Source organism: Grammomys surdaster, unplaced genomic scaffold (assembly GCF_004785775.1).
Source record: "Grammomys surdaster isolate TR1022 unplaced genomic scaffold, NIH_TR_1.0 268, whole genome shotgun sequence".
Lineage (NCBI taxonomy): Eukaryota > Metazoa > Chordata > Mammalia > Rodentia > Muridae > Grammomys > Grammomys surdaster.
The window spans coordinates 641,567-664,619 of NW_021604709.1; the positions used below are offsets into that span (position 1 = coordinate 641,567).

Below are 23,053 nucleotides of genomic sequence, written 5' to 3' on the forward strand. Positions count from 1 at the left end.
AGAGAGAGAGAGAGAGAGAGAGAGAGAGAGAGAGAGAGAGAGAGAGACCCCCCAACAACACCAACACAAGGTGCTGGTGATAATGCTAAACAAACAGTGTTGAAAATTGCTGCAGGCTCAAAGAAAAAAAGTGACATAAAATCACCTTTCAGGATAATTTTATTAGGAGAGTTACAGACTCAGGAATAATTAGGCATGATGAGGCCCTTAATGAGTTTGAGAATGCCTTAGAGTGTACTGTAGTGTAGACAGCTTAATAGGTCTTAGAGGGAGAGGGAGAGCCTTGAATTCTGCAAGGTAGTGGTCTCTAATCTAACAGAGATCCCAGCTGTTTCTGATGGAAATAAAGCATATTTCAGGCACTCTAAAAAGTGTTTGCTTCTTAGAAGTTAAACTAATCCTGTCTGACTTAGTAGATTTGTATGTGTATGTTTGAGGAAATAAAATCATATATCCACATGAATTTCTGAGTAAATTTAGCCATAATATTTACTTTGAATAATATAAAACTAGAAGCAGCCAAATGTACTCCAGTGATGGAATGAATAGATACATTGTGGTATTTCTTTTTCATGGATTATTAGACAGCAGGAGGAAGAGAATGAAATACCCAGAAACCTGAATGTATCCTAGGAGTGTTACAATAACTGTAGATTGGTCTCACAAGATTATGTGCTGTGTGTTCTCCTTTGAATGGCATCCCTTAAAGACAGCACTGTAGAAACAGACAGTAGTTCCAGAATTGTCAGTAGCTAAGGCTGGACAGGGATGAAGCTGGTAGGTGAGGGAGACACCTGGAAATCATTCTCTCTTGGTTATGTGGTGGTTACATAAGCCTGTGTGAGTGCCTGAATCTACAGAACCATCATCACTGACACAAGACAGTAGACAGCAGACAGCTTCAGTCAGGCCAGTACTGAGTCACAGGTACTGAAGCCGATGTCATTGTGTGGTTTTGATCATTGAACTGTGGTTACGTAAGGCATAAGTCAGGGCATGTGGGGACTCTGTTCTATCTTTGCAACTTCTACAGGAACTACGTTCTATTTTTAAAATTTGTATGAGTATCTAAAATTATTTCAAAATGTATATATATATATATATATATATATATATATATATATATATATATACATGTTATTTTGAAGTGAATACATACTATTTCAAAGAGTATATATTTCTGTGTATTTGAAGTATATGCAATCTGCGTACTTTAAATAATTTATGCACACTCAGATTCATGTAAACAAGGTGATTGTTATTGAATTTTAATATTCACTTTATAGTTTTCAAATTCTAACCAAATAGACAACTTAAATGAATGCTTTCCTTTGAATCACACAGAACTTCAGATAACCTAAGAAAAATGAAAGTTAGAGAGATGTGTAAAATGGTTGGTACCCAATTACACAGAATACTCAGCCCTTCTGAACACAAGGGTTTACTTTAATTGGTGCTTTCTCAGAAGCAGCTGTTGGCTTAGAAAATAATTCTCACAAATGAAAGAGCCCACCTACGCGGTGGGTGCTTCGTACATGTGGTGTATGTGGCTCATTGGTCAGAAGAGAAGAAGGGTGGGGCTAAGAGAGAAGATGACTGGGTACATCTGGGTCTGCTGGAATATAGGACCATCCATATCCCATGTTTAGCTTGCCTCCTAGCTGTAGAGATGGAAGATGTAGAACCAAAACTCTAAAACTATTTAGAGATCATGATGCTGGCAGCTGCCTAGAATTTGTAGAGAGTGAACTGACACCAGACTGCTGAGGTGGGGAGTGGTTGCTCCCCTGCTGTTGACCAAATGTAATGGGAGTCTCAGTTCAGGTAAAGGGGCTGTCACCCTGGGGCAGAAGACAGGACTGGGAAAAATACATTTGTAGAAATAGTTAAAGGTCTTGTAAAGAGAGATACTTGGTGGTTTTCGCTTCCCAGGGCATTTGGAATAATTTTGTTCCATTGCAGGAGCAAAGAGACTATTACTGAGAAGGTAGTATATATGTGTAGATGAGTTTAAGCTCCCTCAAGCTTGCCTTGATTTCTAGGGAGGGCTGGCTTGCTACCTGGTTATGCATGCCCCAGCCCACACTCCTTACCCTGCAGCCTACCCTTACATTTCTAATATTCTGGGGAGTTCCTTCTAGTTCACGCTATTGGAACTGTTAGACTACAGAGGGTGAACATTCTACCAGCATCCTGTGGCTCAAAAAAGCAGTTCTCTCCCAGATTCATTAACATATATTTTCTTGCTGGCCCTGCAGTGAGTACTCAATTGTTGTGTCCTGTAGTAAGTCTTTCTGACCCCAAGGGCCCTCTTTGGATTGCTTGGCTCAAACTTATCTATCAGAAATGTTTGATGTCTTATGTTCTTGAGGACAGATGTGTGGACCTAAGACCTCTAAGTAGCTTCCCTTTGAAAACATGAAAAGGACAAACCGGATGGGATGCCAGATTGCAATGCTAAATGAGTTTTATGTGTCATAAAAGGGATTTTAGCTTTTTTTTTTCATTTTTCCAGTGGTCCAAATCAGCATTTTCATTAAAGCACAATCAGAAGAGGGAAAAATATATGCAGTGCTTAATACCCAAAGGAAAAGAATTCAATTTAAAATATAATTTTTCTACTGAAATAGAACACTTAGGAAGGATTTTTTGACATTTTATGTTTAAAGTGATTGCAGATGTGAAGTTGCAGGACAAATGCAGCCAATTTCTCTTTGCTCATCTCCATTTTCCTTGGGCTTCATCTTCTAGTACTGGCTTTACCATCCTATTTATAGACATATATATTTTCTGTACTCTTTGGAAAGTTGCAGATGTAATGATTCTTTATTCCTACATGAATTATACATAGAAATAAATATATACATATACACATAACACAAGCAAAAAACCACATATCCTAAGAATAAAATTATTAGGAAATTACTAGCTGTTTACTAGCTCTTTACTATCTTTCCTAGTTTATAAAGTACACTTTTTTTCCCCGTTTCTTTCTGTATTCCATTTGTTGCAAGGGAAAGGAAATTCACGTGCAGCTTCCATACTGCATATACTGTCATAGACTTGCTGTCTTCTTTAACAAAGAAGAGCTCTGTTGTCCTGGTTAGTCATGACCGTGACTTCTACAGAATATGAGTCAGCTACATATCAGGCCAGCTGTATGCTTAGGTTTGTCTGATTTACACTGTATAATTGAACTTAAGCTCAAAAAAAAGAAAAAGAAAAAAATATACCATCTTTCCCAGTGAGACCAATCTGGAGGCCAGTAACATCTCCTTTCCTTTTGCCAGTGTGGGTAGTTCTGATTGCTTCCTTTGATGACTGCCAGATTTCTCACTGACCACAGAACTGTGTCGCTTGGTAATCACTCAGGTATTTGCAGTGGGCATGCTATGAGACAAGCTCATATAAGCTCCAGACACCCAACTCCTGTGCTTCCTGTGATATTTGTGGGCCGACAGTATACCATGAGGAATACCATGAGGAAGAGCATATATTCATTTTCTCAACCATGTATAATTTTGTTCTGGTGTAGACCATAAATTCTTGTTCAAAGGGTTGCTGTCAGAAATCATTGTGTGTTTATAATGCTCACTTTATTCTGTTTGACAGAAGGAGCTCCTTCAAACTGGCTTCTGATACTTCCTTGTTCATCGCCTGTGTTCATTCCTGGCTCACCCAGCTGCTCAAGTTGCATCTTACACATTGCCAATCCCAGCCTAAAATCAGCCCTCTCTCTTCATTGGAGAATTATATTCAGAAAGCAAGGGCTGTGGGTACATGCATTCACTCATACTCTGTGAGTCACAGTTTCTCAGCAGACTGAGCATGAAAGCATGATGCTTGTACGTGTATACTCTATGTATATTACACAGGAACATGCATGTTCACACACTTGATAATTCGAGAAAATTTCACTGTGCAAACTTAATCAGCTGGACTGATAACAAACCAATGTCACTCACAGTGGTATTCTGTGGGACCATTATTGTATATAGAGTCGTCACTAAGTAAAGTGTCATGAGATACAGATTTGTGGGTTTTTTTTAAATCTTTTTATGGATATGGTATCTATCCATATTCCCTTCTGGTCTCATCTGTCTTTTTTTTTTTTCAGGGTTCCTTATGTTCTCCTGGGGGGCTGCATGCCGCACAGTTCATCTAACCACCTATCCTATGGCTATTCTCCCAAAATTGAAACATTCTGTCCTGGAGTGAGAAGTGAACTTATAAAAATTAGCAAGCTCAGACAGTCAAAATGCCTCTAGCCAAGGTCATATAAGCAGTAATCACTGCTGGTGAGAGAGGCATTGTAATCAATGGATGTGTCTGAAGATTGTACAGGGAGCCCCAGGAGTGCAGGCTTTGTGATTCATCACCCATCATGATTGGGCTTTTGGGTGATTCAGCTGCCTGTATGTTATCCATGCTCCTGTAAGTGACTACTCAAATAAACTCATTGCTTCACCACCCTAAAATTGGGGAGAATCCGTTCTAGGGTCTGCCATTTGCCTATCTTAAACATGTGCAGGCATTTGATAATGTCTGCTCAGAAAGAGTCATGAAACATCACCCTTCTTTGAATGAACATCCAAGTTCAGTTATTTCAAGCATCATGTAGTTATACATAATATTGCAATGAAAAAAATCTTGTGTTCCTGTATCTTTCATTTTTAATGTTACATCTTCCAGATAACGCCCTAGGACTGGGGTTGGGAGGCCAAAAACTAAACACTGTGGCTTTATTATATCTTGACAGTTTTTCTTCTTAATGATTGCACTGATTGGCGTCTCATCAGCCCATTTCCTAGCAATCTGTTCAATTGCAACAGCTACTCATCAAGTCTGCAGGCAGGCTTGCAAATGTGGTGAGGTCTGACGTGAAAGCTTCAGCCTGTGCAAGGAGAACAGAGCCTGTTCTTTTAAGGTTCAAATGAGGGAAAGGGAGGTACAGTGTCACAGGTGTGTTCAAGATTGACTGATATCACCAAACTAGACTAAGAGACACTATGCTTTCTTGTAATTCAGACCTGAGGCCAGACAGAATTATTGGATAAGTGGCATCTGGAAGAGCAATGGGCCTGGATAATAAGTGATGCCACATTAGTCATGTGCCTTGTCTATAGTTTTTCTTTCTTCAGGACTTTGCTTTCAGGAAGGGAACATTTCCAAGAGGGGTGGGAGAACAGGTAACTTGCCTACGTGGAAAATTTTAAAGTTTCTATGTGAAAAACAATAAAGAGTAGATTATGTTCTGAGTTCCCCAGAAAAATACAACAAACTAGAGTTAAGAAATTCTGGAATAGGTACTTGTCTTTGAAAATATGTCTGTAGTTTTCATATGCTATAAAGAATTACCTGTGCAAATGATGCAGATTTGAAGCTGGGGTGCACAGCTACTAACTTCTTTGACAGTGAATAGGTTGGCTTGCAACTGTGAAACCAACCCTCTGAGTGTTTCCCTATTACTTAAGTTGATGTAGTATATTCCTGGCTTTCTCCAGCAGTAGGATGTGATTGGCTTGTAACTTGGGCTAGAGTAGGGACTACTCTGTCCTACCTCATGCTGTGTTCTCTCTTATATCCAGTCCTGAGCTCACTGTCAACCTTTGGCTTTTGAACAAGCTGATTCCTTTGCATACAATTCATATACTGCGTTAGTGACCACCAGAATGTACTCTCATCTTCTTCCTAAAACCTACTATTTCTTGTATATGTTTAGTATTCTCCAGAAACTATGCATCAAATGCTTGATCCCCATGATGGCAGTGTCCTGTGATTATAGAAACTAGCAGGAAGCCTGTAGGTCATTGGTGAGCCTGTCCTTAAAGGGACAATGGGTCCCTGACCTGCCCCCACCCTCTAGTAGTCCCCCACTTCTTTTCCCATCTCATTTCCTAGGTTTGACTCTGCATTAGCTCATCTCCGATTGCTAATATCCATGCCATGCATACTGGGTAAATTTTGTAAAACAAAACAAAAACAAACAAACATACAAAACAGACTTACTATGTTTTATAGTTCCTGCAGTCAGGCAGAGGAGCCCCATCTGACAGTGAACACCATGATAGAATCCTTAGTCAGATCAGGCTATCCCATGGGGAGAGTCAAGGAGTATGTAGATCATTTATGGTCTCTTTCTCGTATTAAAATGCCACCAGGATTTAATGGTGATGCTACCCTATTGGCCTTATCTATTCCCAGTCATTCCCACATCCAGATGGTGCAGCTAGACTTGTTCCCACTCTTTACTCCTATCCACAGATGATTCTAGAATGGAGTTCATAGCATACGATTTTTGAAGATATACTTATTAGTGTTTAAATGTGAGATATCTCCACAGTCTGTGCTTAGACACTTGGTCCACAGCTGGTGGCCCTGTTAAAAAATCTGCAGAAATTATAGGTAATGGAGCCCAGCTGGAGGAGGCATCACTGGAGGGAGAGCTTTTGAAGATTATAGTCTGTCCCTCTTTCTGGATATGGCTGTCTTACCTGGTCTACCAAGACATAGAAAGTGATAGCCACTAATTCCTGCCAGCAGAGAGTGAGCCACTCCAGTTTCCATGCCTCCCCATCATCACAGCGTCAATCTCCTGATACCAGGAGGCAAATTAAACCTCTCCTTCCTTAACCTGCTTCTTGTCAGTTATTTTATGAAAGCATTAAGAAAAGTAACTAATACACCACCCAAACTGGTCAACCTTGTAAGAGAATGACTGCACCTGAACTCTTGAGATCCCAAACCATGATTGATCAACCAGTTGTATTTGCCAAAATTGCCTTCCCAGGCCTCAGAAACAATAACAAAAACATTGTCTTTTAGGTAAGTGGGGCTTCTTATCCTATAATAACCATTGGTTACATACTTGGAACTAATCAGAGAATAAGGATTTACGTGAATAGTACATGCATATGGAGCAACAGCGCTCTGACATAATTGTGTGCCTTATCATCTTGCTCCACCTCCATGACTAAAGACTTACCAGAAGCTGCACCAGGGATGAATCCTAATAAGTTATGTTTCATTTGGCTCCTACTTTCAGAACATTAGATTCCAAAGGCCTTAAGTCGACACCTCTCAAACCAGAAATGGATTTGCTTTTTGCCTAGAACAAATGCTTATTAAAAGAAGTTTGCCTTTTAAACATGTCATGCATGTGCAAGCTCCTCTTATTCTCTCACTAGTGGAAAGGTCACAGCCTTTCCCATGCAACCCTCTGCCTGATGCAATAGCTTCAAGTATGTCTTTGATACAAGTGGGTGGGAATGATGGCTATTTACAACTTCTCTTCAAGACCTGGTGCCTGCCCCAAGAGGCTAAGCAAGCATTTTACATGAGGAACTGAAACCTCATGCAAAGCATATTGGTCAATGGGAGTATGGTCTGCACGGTTAGCTGAGAAAGTGGGAGCTAGGATTCGAAGGGCTGCCACCAAGACAAACAAAACCAAAGCAAGACAAAATGTGAATAACTTGTTCTCAGGGCACTGTTCCTGGAGGTGAGCCACACAATAGTGTGTTCCAGCTTCATCCTCAGCTACACATTTGCAGAGTAGTTAACAGACTATGTTAGCCACTCTATGGTTAGTTGGTAAATGTTCTTCAGGTCTTTCCAGTTCCTCCATCACCAGCAACAGGGATGTAACTCAATATTGCTGGGCAGTGTGACACTTCTTTCCTCCTGTCTAGTGAAACTCCTTTCCTTCCCCACATCCCATAGTTCTTAACCTTCCTAATGCTGTGACCAAATAATAAAATTCTTCATGTTGTGGTGACCCCAATCATAAAATTACTTCATTGCTACTTAATAACAATAATTCTGTTACTGTTATGAATTGTAATGTAAATATCTGATATGCAGGATATCTGATAAATGAATCCCAAAGGAGTCAAGACCAACAGGCCCAAAATTGTTGCTTTAACCTCTTCCTGTCTCTCTGCCTACCTTAGCTCTATCCAGCTCTGAATCACACTGACAGCCTCCAGATGACAGGGCTCAGTGATAAGCAGGGAGAAGGCCATACCCAGTTCTTCATCTTCTGCAACACAAGCCCAGAAAGTAGGAAGCAGAGACTTCATCCTATCCCTTTCAGTTACTTATATTTTTATTTGGTTTTGTTCTATGTTAATTTTATTTATTCTATATTTATGAACATAACCCATTTCTCATAAAAGTGTATTTTCATATTTCAGGATTTTAATCAGTTTAGTGTCTTCTAAAAGTACAGAGAGTCTTCTCAAGGAATACAAAATCATTTAAGGACCATTGAACAGATGTTACTGATGGAAATAAAAAAAAAAGATTTACTTCTAAGTAGTACATTAACTTACTCATTTCCAAAGTTTATTTATAATTGCTATCTGTCTTATAAAAGTTTGTCTTGGAGCCTGATATGCAAGAAGGAAGAAGATCCACCATGCTCAGTTTACACAGTGCTGGGGATCAACTCCAGGGATTTGATGCATGCTAGGTAAATTCCTTAGGAACTGAGCCACATTCTCAGGCTGTTGAGGGTTTATATTGTTTCTCTTTCACCACCTCATGATACAGTTTCAATTTGTAGGCAACTAGACCCAAGCAGTGGAAACTAAACACATGCTCCTAACACATAGCCAAGATGATTAATGAATTATTCAAGACGATTGTACTTAGATCCTGAAATGGGCACTTTGTATACAATGCAGATCTCTGAGCCATGCAGTTACAACACAATGGGGCTACAGGGGATATCATGGTTTTTAATGTGACCTGATTTTGAGTAACACAGAAAACAAGGACTTTGTATTAGTTTTGTTTCTATTGCTGATATAACTACCATGACCAAAAACCAGTGGAAAGGGTTGAGTTCTTATTTTATTTCATCAGCGTTTAGACCACCTTGAAGGGACTTCTGAGTAGAAACTCAAAGTAGAAACTGAAACAGTGATCATGGAAGAAGGATGCTTACTAGCTTATTCTCCATGACTTAACTCAACTTGTTTCTCTATTCAACCCAGGACCACATTCCCAGGGGTGACACCACCCACAGTGACTGCAACCTCTCACATCAATCACTGATCAATAAAATACTCTACAGACTTGTCTATTGGACAATCTGATGGAGACTTTTCACAGTTGAACATGATTTTTCTGTTGGCTAAGGCCATAGGTGTGTTCTTCATCCAGAAAAGTGGACTGAGTCCTTTCTGTGCCAGGATATACCTGACCTTTCTGCTTGCCTGGTGCTCAGAAAAAGTCAGATTAGTAGACAGCAGGACTGCAGAGAATTTCTGGGTAGGTCAAGATTCTTCCAAAGATTGAAACAGTCTGTCGAATGTTGGTGAATCTCTGATGAGGGAAGGCATTTTGGGGGAGGATACACTTAAAAATTGAGGAAATGAGCTTTGTGTGTTCCTGGGAGAAGTGTTCTGATAGACACTGAACACTCTGCCTTCTGTGTAATGAATGGAGTGTGTAGTGAGACCAAGGAATCAGCTGCTGCTTGTATTTAATTCAAAGTAATTCAGGTTTATATAGGTCTATGTGGCTAGCAGCTGCTGGCTCAATAAATGAACCCACTCAGAGTTCAGAGGTAACCAAGTGGTTACCTTCCTGCTCAGATAGCCAGGTGTAGGAAGGAGGATGTCTCCATGTTGCCACACTGGTGATGACACCTGGAAGTAGTCCAAGAGACAGGGATGTATCAAACTTTGCCCCCAGACACAGCCAGCAGTGCTTGTTCACGTTGCTACAGTGAGTGTGGATTTGAATAAAAATCAGCTCAAGGACTGACCTTTTGACTATTTAACAATGAAAAAAAATAATATGAGGATTGCAGGCACTAGTTGCAGGGCCAGAAGCCCACCTTCCTCTGCCTTGCTTCTTGCAGCTCACAAGGAGACACCTCATGAATCCTGAACTTCTGTGTTTCCCATTTGCTGCAGATGTTCTCAGACAGTGCCCTAGGAAGGATATTTAAAAGACAGCTGTCCTACAAGCCACATCTGTTCTGTGTGGGTGGTCCCTCATATTTCATCTACTTGGGTGAAGGAATCTGTACATCTCTTGGTCTGGCTGCATCTCCTCTCCTCCCTATTTGGTGGCTCGATGCCCATGGCCACTTAAACCCATGAGGATCCTACAGATAAAAGAGCAAAGGAAACACTACAAGCCAGGATGTTCTTATTTTGTGTATGATTTATCTTGAACTTTGAGAATCCATTTTAATCATACTGATTAATTATTTCAGTGTCCTGTAAGAACAACTCTGTAACTTCAGAATGTGGATCAGTTAAGAGTCCACAAAGTACTTATTGTCTTGAAACCCATTTCATTACTGCATAGGAACAGTGCTGTAATTCTACAAAGACAGGTAAAACCAGAGACTAGAGTGCTAACATGCTTGGGTGTAATTGAGCTGCAGATTCCAGCCTTGACTCTCTGGGAAATTTTCAGTACCTCTGTGTCTACTCCTGTGGGACTGTGTAAGGGTATTCTAGGTCATGGTTGGGCAGTTGCCTAGAACCCTGAGACTCTGTGTGAGAACCCGCAGGAGTTCAGTGCACCCCAAGAACCCAGGGTCCTGAAAAGCAGTCTAGTCTCCTTAAAACTCAGTGATGTAGGCTGACCATTACAGCCCCTGCCGAAGTGCACAGGTAGAGGGTGTGACTAAACACCTCAGGCTCTAGGGATTTACATACTAATGAAGGCCAGAGGGAGGAGCAAATTAAGCATGCTTCCCCAGATCCTCCCCCATCCTCCCCAGACACTCCCCCTTTCTCCCTCCCTATATAACTCGGGACTGCCCTGAGTTTTACGGGGTGTACTTCCAGATTCATCCACCATCTATCATGACAATAAACCTTTTGGAACCAAGGACTTCCTCATGACATTGGGGCCTGCCGCCACCAAAGCTTCTGGGCCGCTGGAACCATATACGTTCCTCCTGCATGTGGAACGTGCTGCGGTGTGAAAGTTTCCCCGGACCCCACAGCTGTGGCCTGTAATTTTTCCCCACATACTCCCATGCTTCCACAGCCATTTTGGAACATAGCAATTAAGAAGCAAGGTTATCAGAGTCCCTGGTGGTCCAAGGGAAGGAATATATAGACATAGCTGAAACGAAATAGTTTTATGAGTTCAAATACAGTCCAGAGCTTGGAATGAACAAAGGGGCTGGCTGAACAGTGGTGTCATTTGTCAAGGGTGTCAACCTTTTGCAGCCTCTCATTTATTTGTCTACTACAAAATGGAAATGATAATAACAGCCGAATGATTTCTAGAGTTGCCATGAGACAAAATGACCTCAGCAACGCAAAATTCTTCATAAATTAAACATCAGAACCTCAAATCATAAAAGCTAAGAGTCTATACAAACATACAAATTTGTTGTCCATGAATCAAAACCTCTGCCCACACCAGGTCAGCTTTGACCTGCAGTTTGAGAAAGTGAAGGCTGGAGGAAAGAAGATGACCTTTCCCCTCTGAGTGTGACCTTAGACCCTGGTGGATTTGTCACAGGCTAATCTCTCAGGCAGTTCCTGCAGGTAACCCTCCATCAGTACAGTTCAACAGTGTGCACTTGTGATCAGGTTCTTTTTTTCTGCATTACTAGTTTTCTAGATCTGGAAGCTTTAGAGGTGACAGGGTTGTATGTGGAAAGGTACCATGTAACAGACTGAGCACAGGGTGTCCTTCATTCTGATGGGTGATTCCATGCTATGCAGGGTCTGGACAATGCAGCCCTGGAATCTTATATGAATTATGCATTCCTGCTGGCTGTTTTGATTTTCCTTTCAGATAGCAATAATGATAGTAATTTTCATTTTCCTTTACTGTTCTGGAGTCCATATGGGGGGATTGTGTACTGAATAAAATGAATTGAAATTCCACAGATGTAGTTCTCTGGAAAGAAGACTGTATAGTCCTAGACACATGGAACAGAGACTGCACTAAACAGGGGACTCACAACTGGGCAGAGAACACTGATCAGCAGGACAGAGACATGACAGGAGCTGGCCTTATGAGCTCCAAAGATGACTTTTGTCCTGGGGAGTGAAACTGGGGGAACCCTTACTCCTCAGCCCTACTTGTATATGGTGGAGAGAACTAGCCCTGTGTGGACAGTGGGTCACCAGCTTCCATGGCAGGACCACCTGAGGGCATCTCTGCTTGTTCTTTGAGTGAACCCAATGCTCCTTGCTTGTTTCCTCTATTTACTAAATAGAAGCAAAGATCCCACACACAGTTCTTGACCTCTCAGTACAGTGCTATGCTGTCTGCCTGACAGCTAGGGTTTCCAGCAGTTTTAGAGAAAAAATATGAATGGAAAAATTTTTGTTTTTTCCATTAATGTATTTATTTATTCACTTTACATACGGGTTGCTGCCCTCTCCTAGTCCCTCCCCGCCCCCAATCACAGTCCTTCCCCTTATTTCCTCTCTCCTTCTCCTCTGAGAGTGTAGAAGCCTCCTCTGCATATCCCCCTACCCTGGCACATCAACTTTCTTCAGAGATAAGTACATCGTCTCCCACTGAGGCCAGACAAGGTAGCTCAATCAGGAGAATGGATTTCACAGATAGGGAACAGCTTTAGGGACAGCCTTCACTCCAGTTTTGGGGTGAGGAAGACTCACATGAGGACTGAGCTGCATATCTGCTATATATGTGCCGGGGAAGGGGTTGGTCTAGGTCCATTGACATCTGTTTATGAGTGGCTCCAGGCTGCTGTGATGGATAGATGTATAGCTTGGTGAGGAAGTTGTCAAATGGAATCATCTCATAGCACAGACAAGCTCCACAGTATATACTCAATGGTCTCCATCTTGTTGCAGGATCTGAGTGATAATGACTACTTTGAAGAGGAAATGATTTGTTACTGCTTTGTTTTTAGAAAAGTGTCTGGAGTAAGCTAGGGTTCCATCTTTGTGTGAAATAAAAAGTTTGGAAAGGCAACTTTGTTTTTTGATGAGATAAAAATCTACTATGGGTGCAGCCAGCCAAGGCTGTCCATCTGGGAAGCAAGCATGCACCGGACCTACAAGCTATTGTGGTGGTGGCTCTCCCACTGCTGAGTTCTAGAATCATCCTCCCAGGTGTTCCCTGCCCACTCACCAAACCACCCAACAGGAGATCCACAGGAAATTCTCAACAGGTCTATGAGAATCCCATGTGCCACTGTATCACAGTGAAGGGAGAGCTACATCTACAGGCAGCTTCTCCCAGAACAGCTGCCAGATGCCCCTGAGGGAGCTTGCACATCTGTGTGGAGCTCGGGCCCTTTACATCCTGACTCAGATCCGAATCAAAGGAAACTGGAGGGTATCCAGAGACAGCAATTCTTCCTCTGTCTACACTATCCCCACCGTGTCCGGAGTACAAAAGCACAAGGCAGCTAAGGCATGTCTTCTGGAAGTCCCCCAAGGCCACCATTTTTAATACCCATAACTCCACACCAAGATCCTGAAGATATGTGAAACACAATACACTTCACTGGCCTCCCAAATAAACTCACTGTAAGTCTAAGATGACGTAAGTTAGAATGCATTTAATACCTGGAGAAATCTATGGTAAACTTTTAACTGTAAGTTGAACTACAGTGAGCTGGAGGATCATTTGTCCGACAGTTGTTTTCCGTAAGATTTTGTCTACCTTTAACTAAGAGCTCTGAACTAGGAAGGCCTTCGCTCTTCCTGTTCTTGGTCAATTTTTCCGCTGCTGCACCCTTGTTTGAGGTTTACATTGCAGATGATCATAATAACGTGAACATCAGCAATATCATCAAGAACAGCGGCCAGAAAGGGCCTGCTTCAGACTGGTGGCATTTGGCTACTTTTTCACTGATGTCCCTCCTGTCCTTTCCCTTGTCTCTGCAGAGTGACTACTCCAGCGACACAGAGAGTGAGGACAATTTCCTCATGATGCCCCCACGGGATCACTTGGGACTCAGCGTCTTCTCCATGCTCTGCTGCTTCTGGCCTTTGGGCATTGCAGCCTTCTACTTGTCCCATGAGGTAAGGCCTCCATTCTGGTTGTATATATTACAGGGTGCTATTCACACAAGCACACCCTCCTCAAGGAAGCTTGTCCATTGCAATGAGGGGTGTCTGCACGCAAGAAACTGGAGTATCTCAGAGTGCCAGGTAGGGTTGCTGTTAGTTTGCCTTGCTTCCTGGTGACTCAGTTTTGTCCTTGTAGAGGCAACACTGCCTTCAGAAACAAACCTGATGACCAAAGCAGGCATCCAACCTGCCAGAGGGCAGATGGCATTTGCAGGCTTGACTTTTAAATGAGACTTGGTGTGTCACTGTGGGGAAAAACATCTGGACAACATTAGAGATAACATTGTAAACACTGAACCTGGATAGAAGGATGAAAATGAGATTTGTTTTCCTTTTTAAATGGTCATTTAAAAAAAATTCATTTAACAGAGCCTGGTCCCCAGCACTCCATGTGGACCCATGCTGAGTGAAAGATTCCAAAGGTACCAATTCCCAGCTCATCTCACTTTACTGGACCCCACTGGAACCCAGGTTTTGAAAGAAGTTTTTCCTAGCAAAGAAAGAGACAGCCTTCCTATTCTTATGCATCAAAGAAAGGCACTTATACACACCAATTAAAGCATGAAATTACCATTACCACGTCCCACTGCCATTGTCCAAAGCAGAACAGGGAGAAAGGCAGCCCTGTGTAGCACAGAGTACTCAAGATTCCACTGCATATGGGGATGGTCCAGGTGGTAGATGACCCCTGGGGATGCCATGATACCCCTGATGCCTTATAGAATTCTGAGGCTGAGTGCTAAACAACTGACTGACATACTTGAAATAGATTTTCTCTAGTTTGAACATTGTTTTCCTGCCTAAACCTGTAGTTACTTCTTGATGGCTTCTGAATTGATGACACTTGGGCTATTGTGGCAAGGGAAATCTTGCGTAACTCTCTTTGTGCCACCAACAAAGTAGGAGGTAGGGTACACTGGACAGGTTATGTGGTCAGGTGTAGGGGCCACACATGGAATCAGGCAAAGAGGGTAGAGCAAGGCACAGTGCCTGCTCTGTACTGTTCTTTGGTCTCGTTCTGGAAGATAAGCACTAGACTGAATGATCCTGGACCCCTAAGGTCATTCTAAGTGTTTGTTCTAGAGCCAGCCCTACCCTGGCGGGTCTATGTATATCTCTCTCTCGTGAATGTGTTCTATGGGTGCTTCAGACCATGATTTCCAAGTAGAAACATGTGTGGAAATCCGGATTCCTGGCTCCAGGCTGTTGTGACATGAGGCAGGCTCAGATGAGCTTGGTTACCAAGATGTTCAAAGGCACTGCTCATACCATACATAAGAGTTTGGAGAAAGACCTGTGTGAGGTACCCATGGTGAGTGCAGTCTGGTCCTGCTTACATAATCAGTACCCTAAGTTAGATTATGTGGCTCACTAATAAAGGGGAGGTCAAGACAGTGAAGGGAAGAGATGCAGCTTTTTATTCTGCAAGGGCACTGTGGTTCTGTCTCATGAGCTAAATATGCTACCAACTGCATCTAGGCACTTCAAATCTGTGACATCACAGAATAAGAGGATGTGGCATATCTACTCTACTGGGTACATATGCACAGGCAGCAGTGCATGAGAAGCAGAGCTGAACTTGGACATCAAGCTTTGGAACGGAGTTGGAGTTCTTATCTTATGGTCCACTAGCAGAGGTATCACCTCTTCCCAGGGTACTGGGAACCCTAGATAAATGGCATGGGTGAAGGAATGGTGGCCTGTATGTCCACACCAGAGGCCAGCTTCATCAAACCTGCTACTGATCCCAGCCAGATTCCTGGGCTAGTTGAAGCAAACTCAGAGGTGTTTGTCCTTCAAGCTTTCCAAAGGTTTTGGAAAAGACATGTGTGAGGCATCCATGGTGAGTGCAGTCTGCTCCTGCCTATATAAGACCATTCCACATGGTCTCTGCTTCTTCACATATCGGCAGTGAAGCCCTGTCCTCTTCTAGGTAGAGCCAAGTTGTGGCCAAAGATATTACAGCATTCAGAATCTTATCTCAAAAATTAATTTGCTCTTTATAAGCTAACAACCTCTTAGACATAGAAGGAAGGATTCAAGGTATTTAATACTTTTAGTAGTCAAGATGATTTTTATTGTTTGGCAAGAAATATGAAGAGCACCTTCTGTACCAGTTTCTACTGACCTTTTTTTGGAAGTAAGGCTCAAACACTTGCAGAGGGTAGAGCTGAGGCTGTGCTGGTGGAGAAGGAGGATATGCTTCCTGCTCCTCTTCCTCCTCCCCAGCCTCCCTTTGCATTATACTTAAAGAATGGGTTCACTGCTGTGGAATCCAGAGATGGGCTGCTGTTTGCAATCGAGCTGTCTGGATGGAGTCTCCTTTGCAGGGCCTACTTTTTAGATGAGGCTTCCATGCTGAAATACGTCCCAGAACCTCAGCCCTGCCAGGAGGCTGCTGTGCATTCTGTTTATGCCTCTGCAGCCCAAATTGCAGACAGGAAAGAAATCTCTAGGCCATTTGAGGAGAGCATGCAGCTGCCAAGAGGAGAGTGCATGGCATGGAATAGAACAGACACACTCAGAATCAGGCTCTAAATTGAATCAACACTGGCCTGGACACTGCCAGCTGGGACTTCTAATCCTGGGGCCTGGAGGGAGAAGCCCGGTGCCTTCTCTGGAGGTTCTTTGCAGATGTTGTCAAGGCCCCAGTGTGATCAGCTGTGGAGCCTCTCCCTGAGGCAGGAGGTGTCTGTGTCGGGGAGCTACAGCCCAGCCCAACTCTATTCTGAAGCCTTGCTCCCCAAGACTGTGTTGCTGCTTATAAGACAAATTCACAGGACTTCTGCAAAGCAAAGCCAGGGTGGTGGGAGTTGGGAGATAAAATCAGTCAGTGATGAAAAGAATGGATGGCTGTCCTGGTCCTACACACTTGGGCTTTTGGGGTTCTATCTTCTTCTAGGCAGATCCTTATTTATGAATCATCCCTCCATGCCTGTTTCCTGGTCCACAGCATGGGATCAAAATAATTTCCACACCCACAATTTCCCAGAGGAAGCACATACAGAAGGCACAATGGTACCCTGCTGGGCACCACAATTGTCCAAGCAATGTGGATTTACAGGCAGGCAAGAGAATGCCTGGAAAGAGGTGGACAGGAGTTCTAAAAGCTGTGAGATCAAACTAAGAGTAGTGACAGAAAGCAGGAGTGACACTATTGAGCACTCACTGTATGTCAGAGACTGCATCTCACAGTGTGCCCCTGCTCAATATAGCTCTGGTCCTTCTCAGAAGAGAATGCTTTGGGAAAAGCACATTGCATCCCTAGCACTGACCTGCTCCTCTGGAGTGGGGCCTGGGAACCTGCATTTTTAAAAACAAGTTTCCTGGCAGATTTCCTCGGCACTCAGTGTGAACACCCAAGTGATCTTACGGAAACTAGGATCACAAATACCTGGATGTGGCTGAGGCTGGGGTTGGGAGGTTCAGGATATAGAGTCTGACAGGGAAGCCTATCACTGTGCCCTGAGATGTAGCAAAGGACTCAATATAGAAGCAGAGTGGAAGCCAGCAAGGGGAGCTTTCTGGTCACTTCATTTTCATGGTGTCATCTGCTCCCTAATGAGAACCAGTTCTATAAACCAGTTTATAGAGAAAGATATGCACTGCACAGATCAAATTAGAAACTGGTGTTTCCAACCCAGGATGAGAGGAGACATAAACTCCACATTTTGCTGAGTATCTGCTGTAAGACAGTTAATGCCCACACTTTCTCTTCTTTAATCCCTCCAGTAAGTCTAAAACTGAAAAAAAAATTAATATCTTCATTGAAATGGAAAAGAATGTTTCAAGGATTAAAACAACCTTCATATCTCATAAAGGTAGGAAGCACAGGGGCACATGGGGTCAAATGCCGGGCACTTCTAGCCTTTAAAAAATGGAACCTGCTGCAGCCGAACACTTTTATCTATGTACACGCACTCCTAAGATCACAGGACTCCCTCCTCAAACCCCTGCCCCCACAACCCATTTGAAGAATGTGTGCTATAGGGATCCCAGAGGAAAATGGTAGTATTTTTGACTTTGTGGCCCTACACTCTGTCCCTTGGAACAGATGGTGCCCTGAAACTGCAGTTGGACACATTCCCCAGGGGCTTTAGGTCTGGATCTGCACCACAGGCTCTGGGTTTGCATGAGTGAGGTGACTAGCAGAATCTTCTCTTTGAGGCATTTATTATGCCTTGATTTCATTTCATTTCATAAAATGTTTCTTTCCTTTACTAACTGTAACATTACAGCAATAATTAAATGGGAGATGGATACTCAGAACCCGATTAGGAACTTTATGAATACGGGCAGCAAAAGGAACCAGGAAAATGAGGGGAAAGAAGAACCTTCTTATAATTCTGAATATCTGGAGGAACAGGAGTCCTGAAGAGCTGGCCAGCATCTCCTTGAAATGTATCTATGTGTCTATGTCTTTTGAACACACAGAATGTGTCAGCCATGATCCATGTACCTAGGATGCTGCAGTAAATAAGACAGGTCAAACTCTCCCCTTGTAAAGTTGGACTTCCAGTAAAGGAAGGCAGTAGAAAAACAAGAATAAACCCAGAAGAGTATGAAGGAGAGAGATAACATTGCAAATTGATGTAAGAGATAAAATTTTAAGGAGTGGTCACAGAAGGCCTGCTAAGGACATTGACAGTTCATGACAAGAGGCACTCTTGAGAAATAGCCTTCCTGGCAGAAACATCCAGTACAAAGGCTCTGTGATGGGAACTCGGCAGGCACTCATGAAGAATGACCTGGCATGACTGAAGCCAGAAAACTACTGAGTAAAAGAGTCAGAAATAAGGACAGAGGAAGGGATATGTTTGTGTGAGCAGGCCCAAGGACCTTCATCTGTGAAAATGAGTTGGGATCATTTGAAGGCATAATATTCCATGTGCTATTACAATAGAAGGCAGCTTATAAAGTTAAAGGGTCTCTGTCACTATAACGCAGAAGAAAGCCAGTGGAGCTGGGCCACTCCAGGTATCAGGCACTTTATAAGTAGAGAGACTGCAATGTGTTTTGGAAGAATGCCCAATGAGTCTGCATTGTGGTGTGAAGGGACAGAAAACAGGGGAGGTGGAGCATTATTACACAGCAGGAAGGTAGGTATGTCAAAGGAGCAGGATGGGGCTGGGGCTTTGTCTTGTCTTCAGCAAGTCTGTTGTCATGGGAGAGAGGCACAGGGCAGGTGGATTGGATATGTGATTTGGGCTTCAGGAGAGAAGTCTGTATACAAACATGAGCCAAGATAGAGCTAAGACTTAAGAACTGGAGGGACCAGTGAGGAGGTAGGTGAGCATTGGAAGGTCCTCAGAGACTGGAGTGAGGGGCAGTATACCACAGAGGGAATGAGACAGAATCCTTCTAGGCCCAGAAAGCCATGCTGGAGAGAACAGAACAGCAGTTCCTGTATAGATGTACAGGAATGAGCCAATGGGAGCTGGGACATTCTATTTCTTGATCTCATGTTGGCCATATACTAAAAACTCCGGAGAATCTATTCATACTTGGAATTTGTACACTCTTCTGTAAGTTTATTACACTTCGGTTAAAAGGATGTAAACATTCAGGGAATACAGCTGTTGAATGTAGCATACAGAACAAAGCTCTTTGACCTTTGCTATGAATAGAAATAAGGCAATATTGGATGTTAATAAAGAAATGTGAATGGCAGTCTTTTTGTTTATATGCTTAACTAATTTTGTATTGCTATGCTTTCAATGGAGGGCATCCAGCATACTAGGCAGACTACCACCGAATTAAACCCTAGTCTCTATTTGTTTTGAGAAGATTATCACAAATTTACATGTGTGTGCATGCATGAACATTTTTACTATGTGTTTGTGCAGTATTTCTTCAACTAGATCAAATTAAGTTTGGTTGACCTTCAAAGAGACTAAACAGCATGGCTGATCCATGTTGAAACTCATGGGAGAGGCTTTCTGGAGAGACCTGTGTGATGAGGATAGGCAAGCAAGAGAAAAAGGGTCATCATACTCAGAATCCCAGGATTTATTCTTAGTTGCAGGCAAAATGAGGGTAGGGTAGATGTGAATGGAAGCATGGAGTAAAGGAACCTCTCCAGGAGAGGTCCTGCTTCCTGGGAAAGCCTAAACTAAAGTAAAGAAGTCTTCTTTAGAGGAAGAAGGAAGTCTGGGAGGTAGATCCTGGGCAAGAAACGTACAGGACAGGAAGACTGGGAGCATTTAGGAGTAAAGCTGTTGAGCAGGATGGTGTGTTAGCCGGGCGGTGGTGGCGCACACCTTTAATCCCAGCACTTGGGAGGCAGAGGCAGGCAGATTTCTGAGTTCGAGGCCAGCCAGGTCTACAGAGTGAGTTCCAGGACAGCCAGGACTACACAGAGAAACCTTGTCTCGAAAAACCAAAAAAAAAAAAAAAAAAAAAAAAGAGCAGGAAGGTGTGTAGGTACCAGACATCCTCCAGCTGTACCAATGGACACAAGGCCACAGTTTCTTTAGCAGAGAGAGATCCTTCTGTGTGTTTGCTGTGGAGAACACAGAGCTCAGGGCAAGGACTCTGTTTCAGTTAGGGAGACTAAGGCACCTAGTAAAGGAGGAAGAAGAGGTAGAGAGGGCAAAAGCAAAGGCAAAGAGAGGCAGAACAAAGCAGAGGCAGATCCCAGATCCCTGGCCACAGCTTCCTTAGCCATCTTGGTATTGGGCTCAGTAAGTTCTGAACTTATAGATTGACTTGGTCCACGACTGCTGTGTTAGAGGTATCAAAGGTCTCATATTGGATATCATAGAGTTCAGTAGAGAGGAGGACACTGAAGGTCTATATCCCTTTCCTCTCATTCTAAGTGAAATATCAACCCTGACAGGAGCCTTCAGGGCCTCATGTGTTTTCCCATTCCAATCTTGTCTATTCTACATTCTGGTAACTTATAGGAGACAACCAAGCTAAACCAAGTGATTCCTTAAAGTCTGTGGTTGTCATCCTTCCTAATGCTGCTACCCTTTAATACAGTTCCTCGTGTTGTGGTGAGCCTCAATGATAAAATTATTTTCATTGCTATTTCATAACTGGAATTTTGCTAGTTATGAATTGTAATTTGAATGTTTGATATGCAGGATATCTAATATACATCCCCAATGGGGCCACATAGGTTGAAAAACACTGAAAGGTTCTTATATTTTCTTAGGAGTTTGAATATTTCATAGTTTGAATGTGAAACCTACCACCAGACACCCTCTGCTAGAGCACTTCAGGAGAGATATCTCAATCTCCAAGCAAAGTGTGTCTCCGCTGTCTTTTCCTAGACACTAATGCTAGTTTCATATCACTAGTTTGTGGAATTCTTGTCAGTGATTTCAGCCCATTTTCTGGAAAAACAAATCCAAAGATTTCTTTGGACTTACTACAAGGACATTGCTCAGAGAGTGGGTGTGGCTCCTCACAGGGCACCAGATGATGCCAACTATGACTGTGCTTTTATCCATGTGAAGGCCATGCTTCGTTGGTTGGTAAGCCAATACACAGGGGTCAGACTTGGGATTTTGGGGAACGTTCCACATCTGTTAAGTTTTTCTTTTTAATGGAAAAAATGCAAGTTTGGTAAGATGCCTTGAAAATCTGTTATAGCAAATTGTTGGGATTTTTCAAACTGCAGGCAGAATAAGGCAGGTTTTGTTATGTTTATTTTGCTAAGAGTTCCACTGAAAAATCAGTGAATGTGATGCTTCCAGTGGCAGTATTACCCTCATTGTAGAGTTTGTCTGTGAGAATTATTCTTCCCTGTTTCTTTAGTCCACCATTGTCCCATCCACAATGGCTTACGTGGCATTTGGACAAGTCCTGCTGGTCCTCAGCTCAATCTCCAGCCCCATTCAGTGTCTGCCTTGTGTGTGAAGTGTCATTACTCACACAACACCTACCTGCCTAAAGAACAGACAGTGGGAGTGAAAGGGCCCAGCCCTTGTCACTGGAATACTAACCTCCAAGGAGATGCGAGAGTGTCAATGCCTGGTGTGGTTATGCTGACTATAGAAGGTTCTGTACTTTCAAGGAGACCTGGATGATCATTTCTCTGCATTCTCCCCTTCTTCTCTTTCAACTTATGCTGATGAGCCCTCCCTTTAGCACACATTTGAAAGGATGCTCTGGTACTGCCCCCAGGAGACAGACGATAGATGCCCACTGTGAAGTTTGGGACAGGAGGCTGAGAGCCAAGGAGATCTGACTTTATGCTCTGGAAAGGGATTATACATGCTTCCTGCTCCCTGCACTAATGTCTCAGGGCTTGGCTTCCTTCCCAGGGATGTGTCCTGCCACCTCACACTTCTCTATTAAAGATCAAATGTTATTTAACAGTATAGGTAGGCACTGCATTTGTTCTTTTTCTTCCAACATCTCAATTTTCACCTTGACCTGGAATGAAACTCTTTCTCAGAGAGGCAAAGTTGTTCTTTAAAAGTGAGAGCTAGTGCGCAGGCCCATTGTGTCTCCTGAGATCACTGGGATGTGCTATGTAAGAAATGAGTTAGAAATGGTGAGACGAAGGTCTCAGCCCCCAGATCCTCCAGACTCCCCAAAACTGTGACACTACTAGAGCACAAATGACTTATTTGGAGATGCAAACAGGCCACCACAATGAAGGACAGTGGGAAGGAGGCTTGGGAGGAAAGAATGGAGGTCAGGATGTTGCTTCATAGTGATGGCACTGAGTTTCAGCACAGCTTGCTACTGGCCTCCAAGGGTTCCATTACAAACTCAGCAGCTGAGGGCAGGGGAGGGAAATAATAATCCAGGTCCCAAAGGTCACATCTAAGATCTGTCCCATACACACCTGTACCCTGGGCTCCCAGGCTGCATCATCTGGCTCCTTCAGGACAAAGGGATTATTTTTAAAAAGAAAGGGAGCTGAAGGAACACAATTAAAGGTATTCTCATGCTTTTGATATATGTCATCATGTTATGTATTGGATATAGATATAATTATATAAAATAAGTTGTCTGTTTGTTTACTTGTTATTTGAAGACCAGATCCCACTATA

General features: G+C 42.9%; 1 protein-coding gene across 2 annotated transcripts in view; it reads left to right on the top strand.

Moving 5' to 3' along the window:
• Syndig1 (synapse differentiation inducing 1) overlaps positions 1–23,053 on the top strand; it is a 168,174-nt gene that overhangs the window by 80,001 nt on the left and 65,120 nt on the right. For both annotated transcript variants that reach the window (XM_028776370.1, XM_028776371.1), the window contains one exon: positions 13,857–13,994. In XM_028776370.1, coding sequence (XP_028632203.1) covers positions 13,857–13,994 — 138 coding nt within the window. The remainder of the gene's footprint in view (positions 1–13,856; positions 13,995–23,053) is intronic.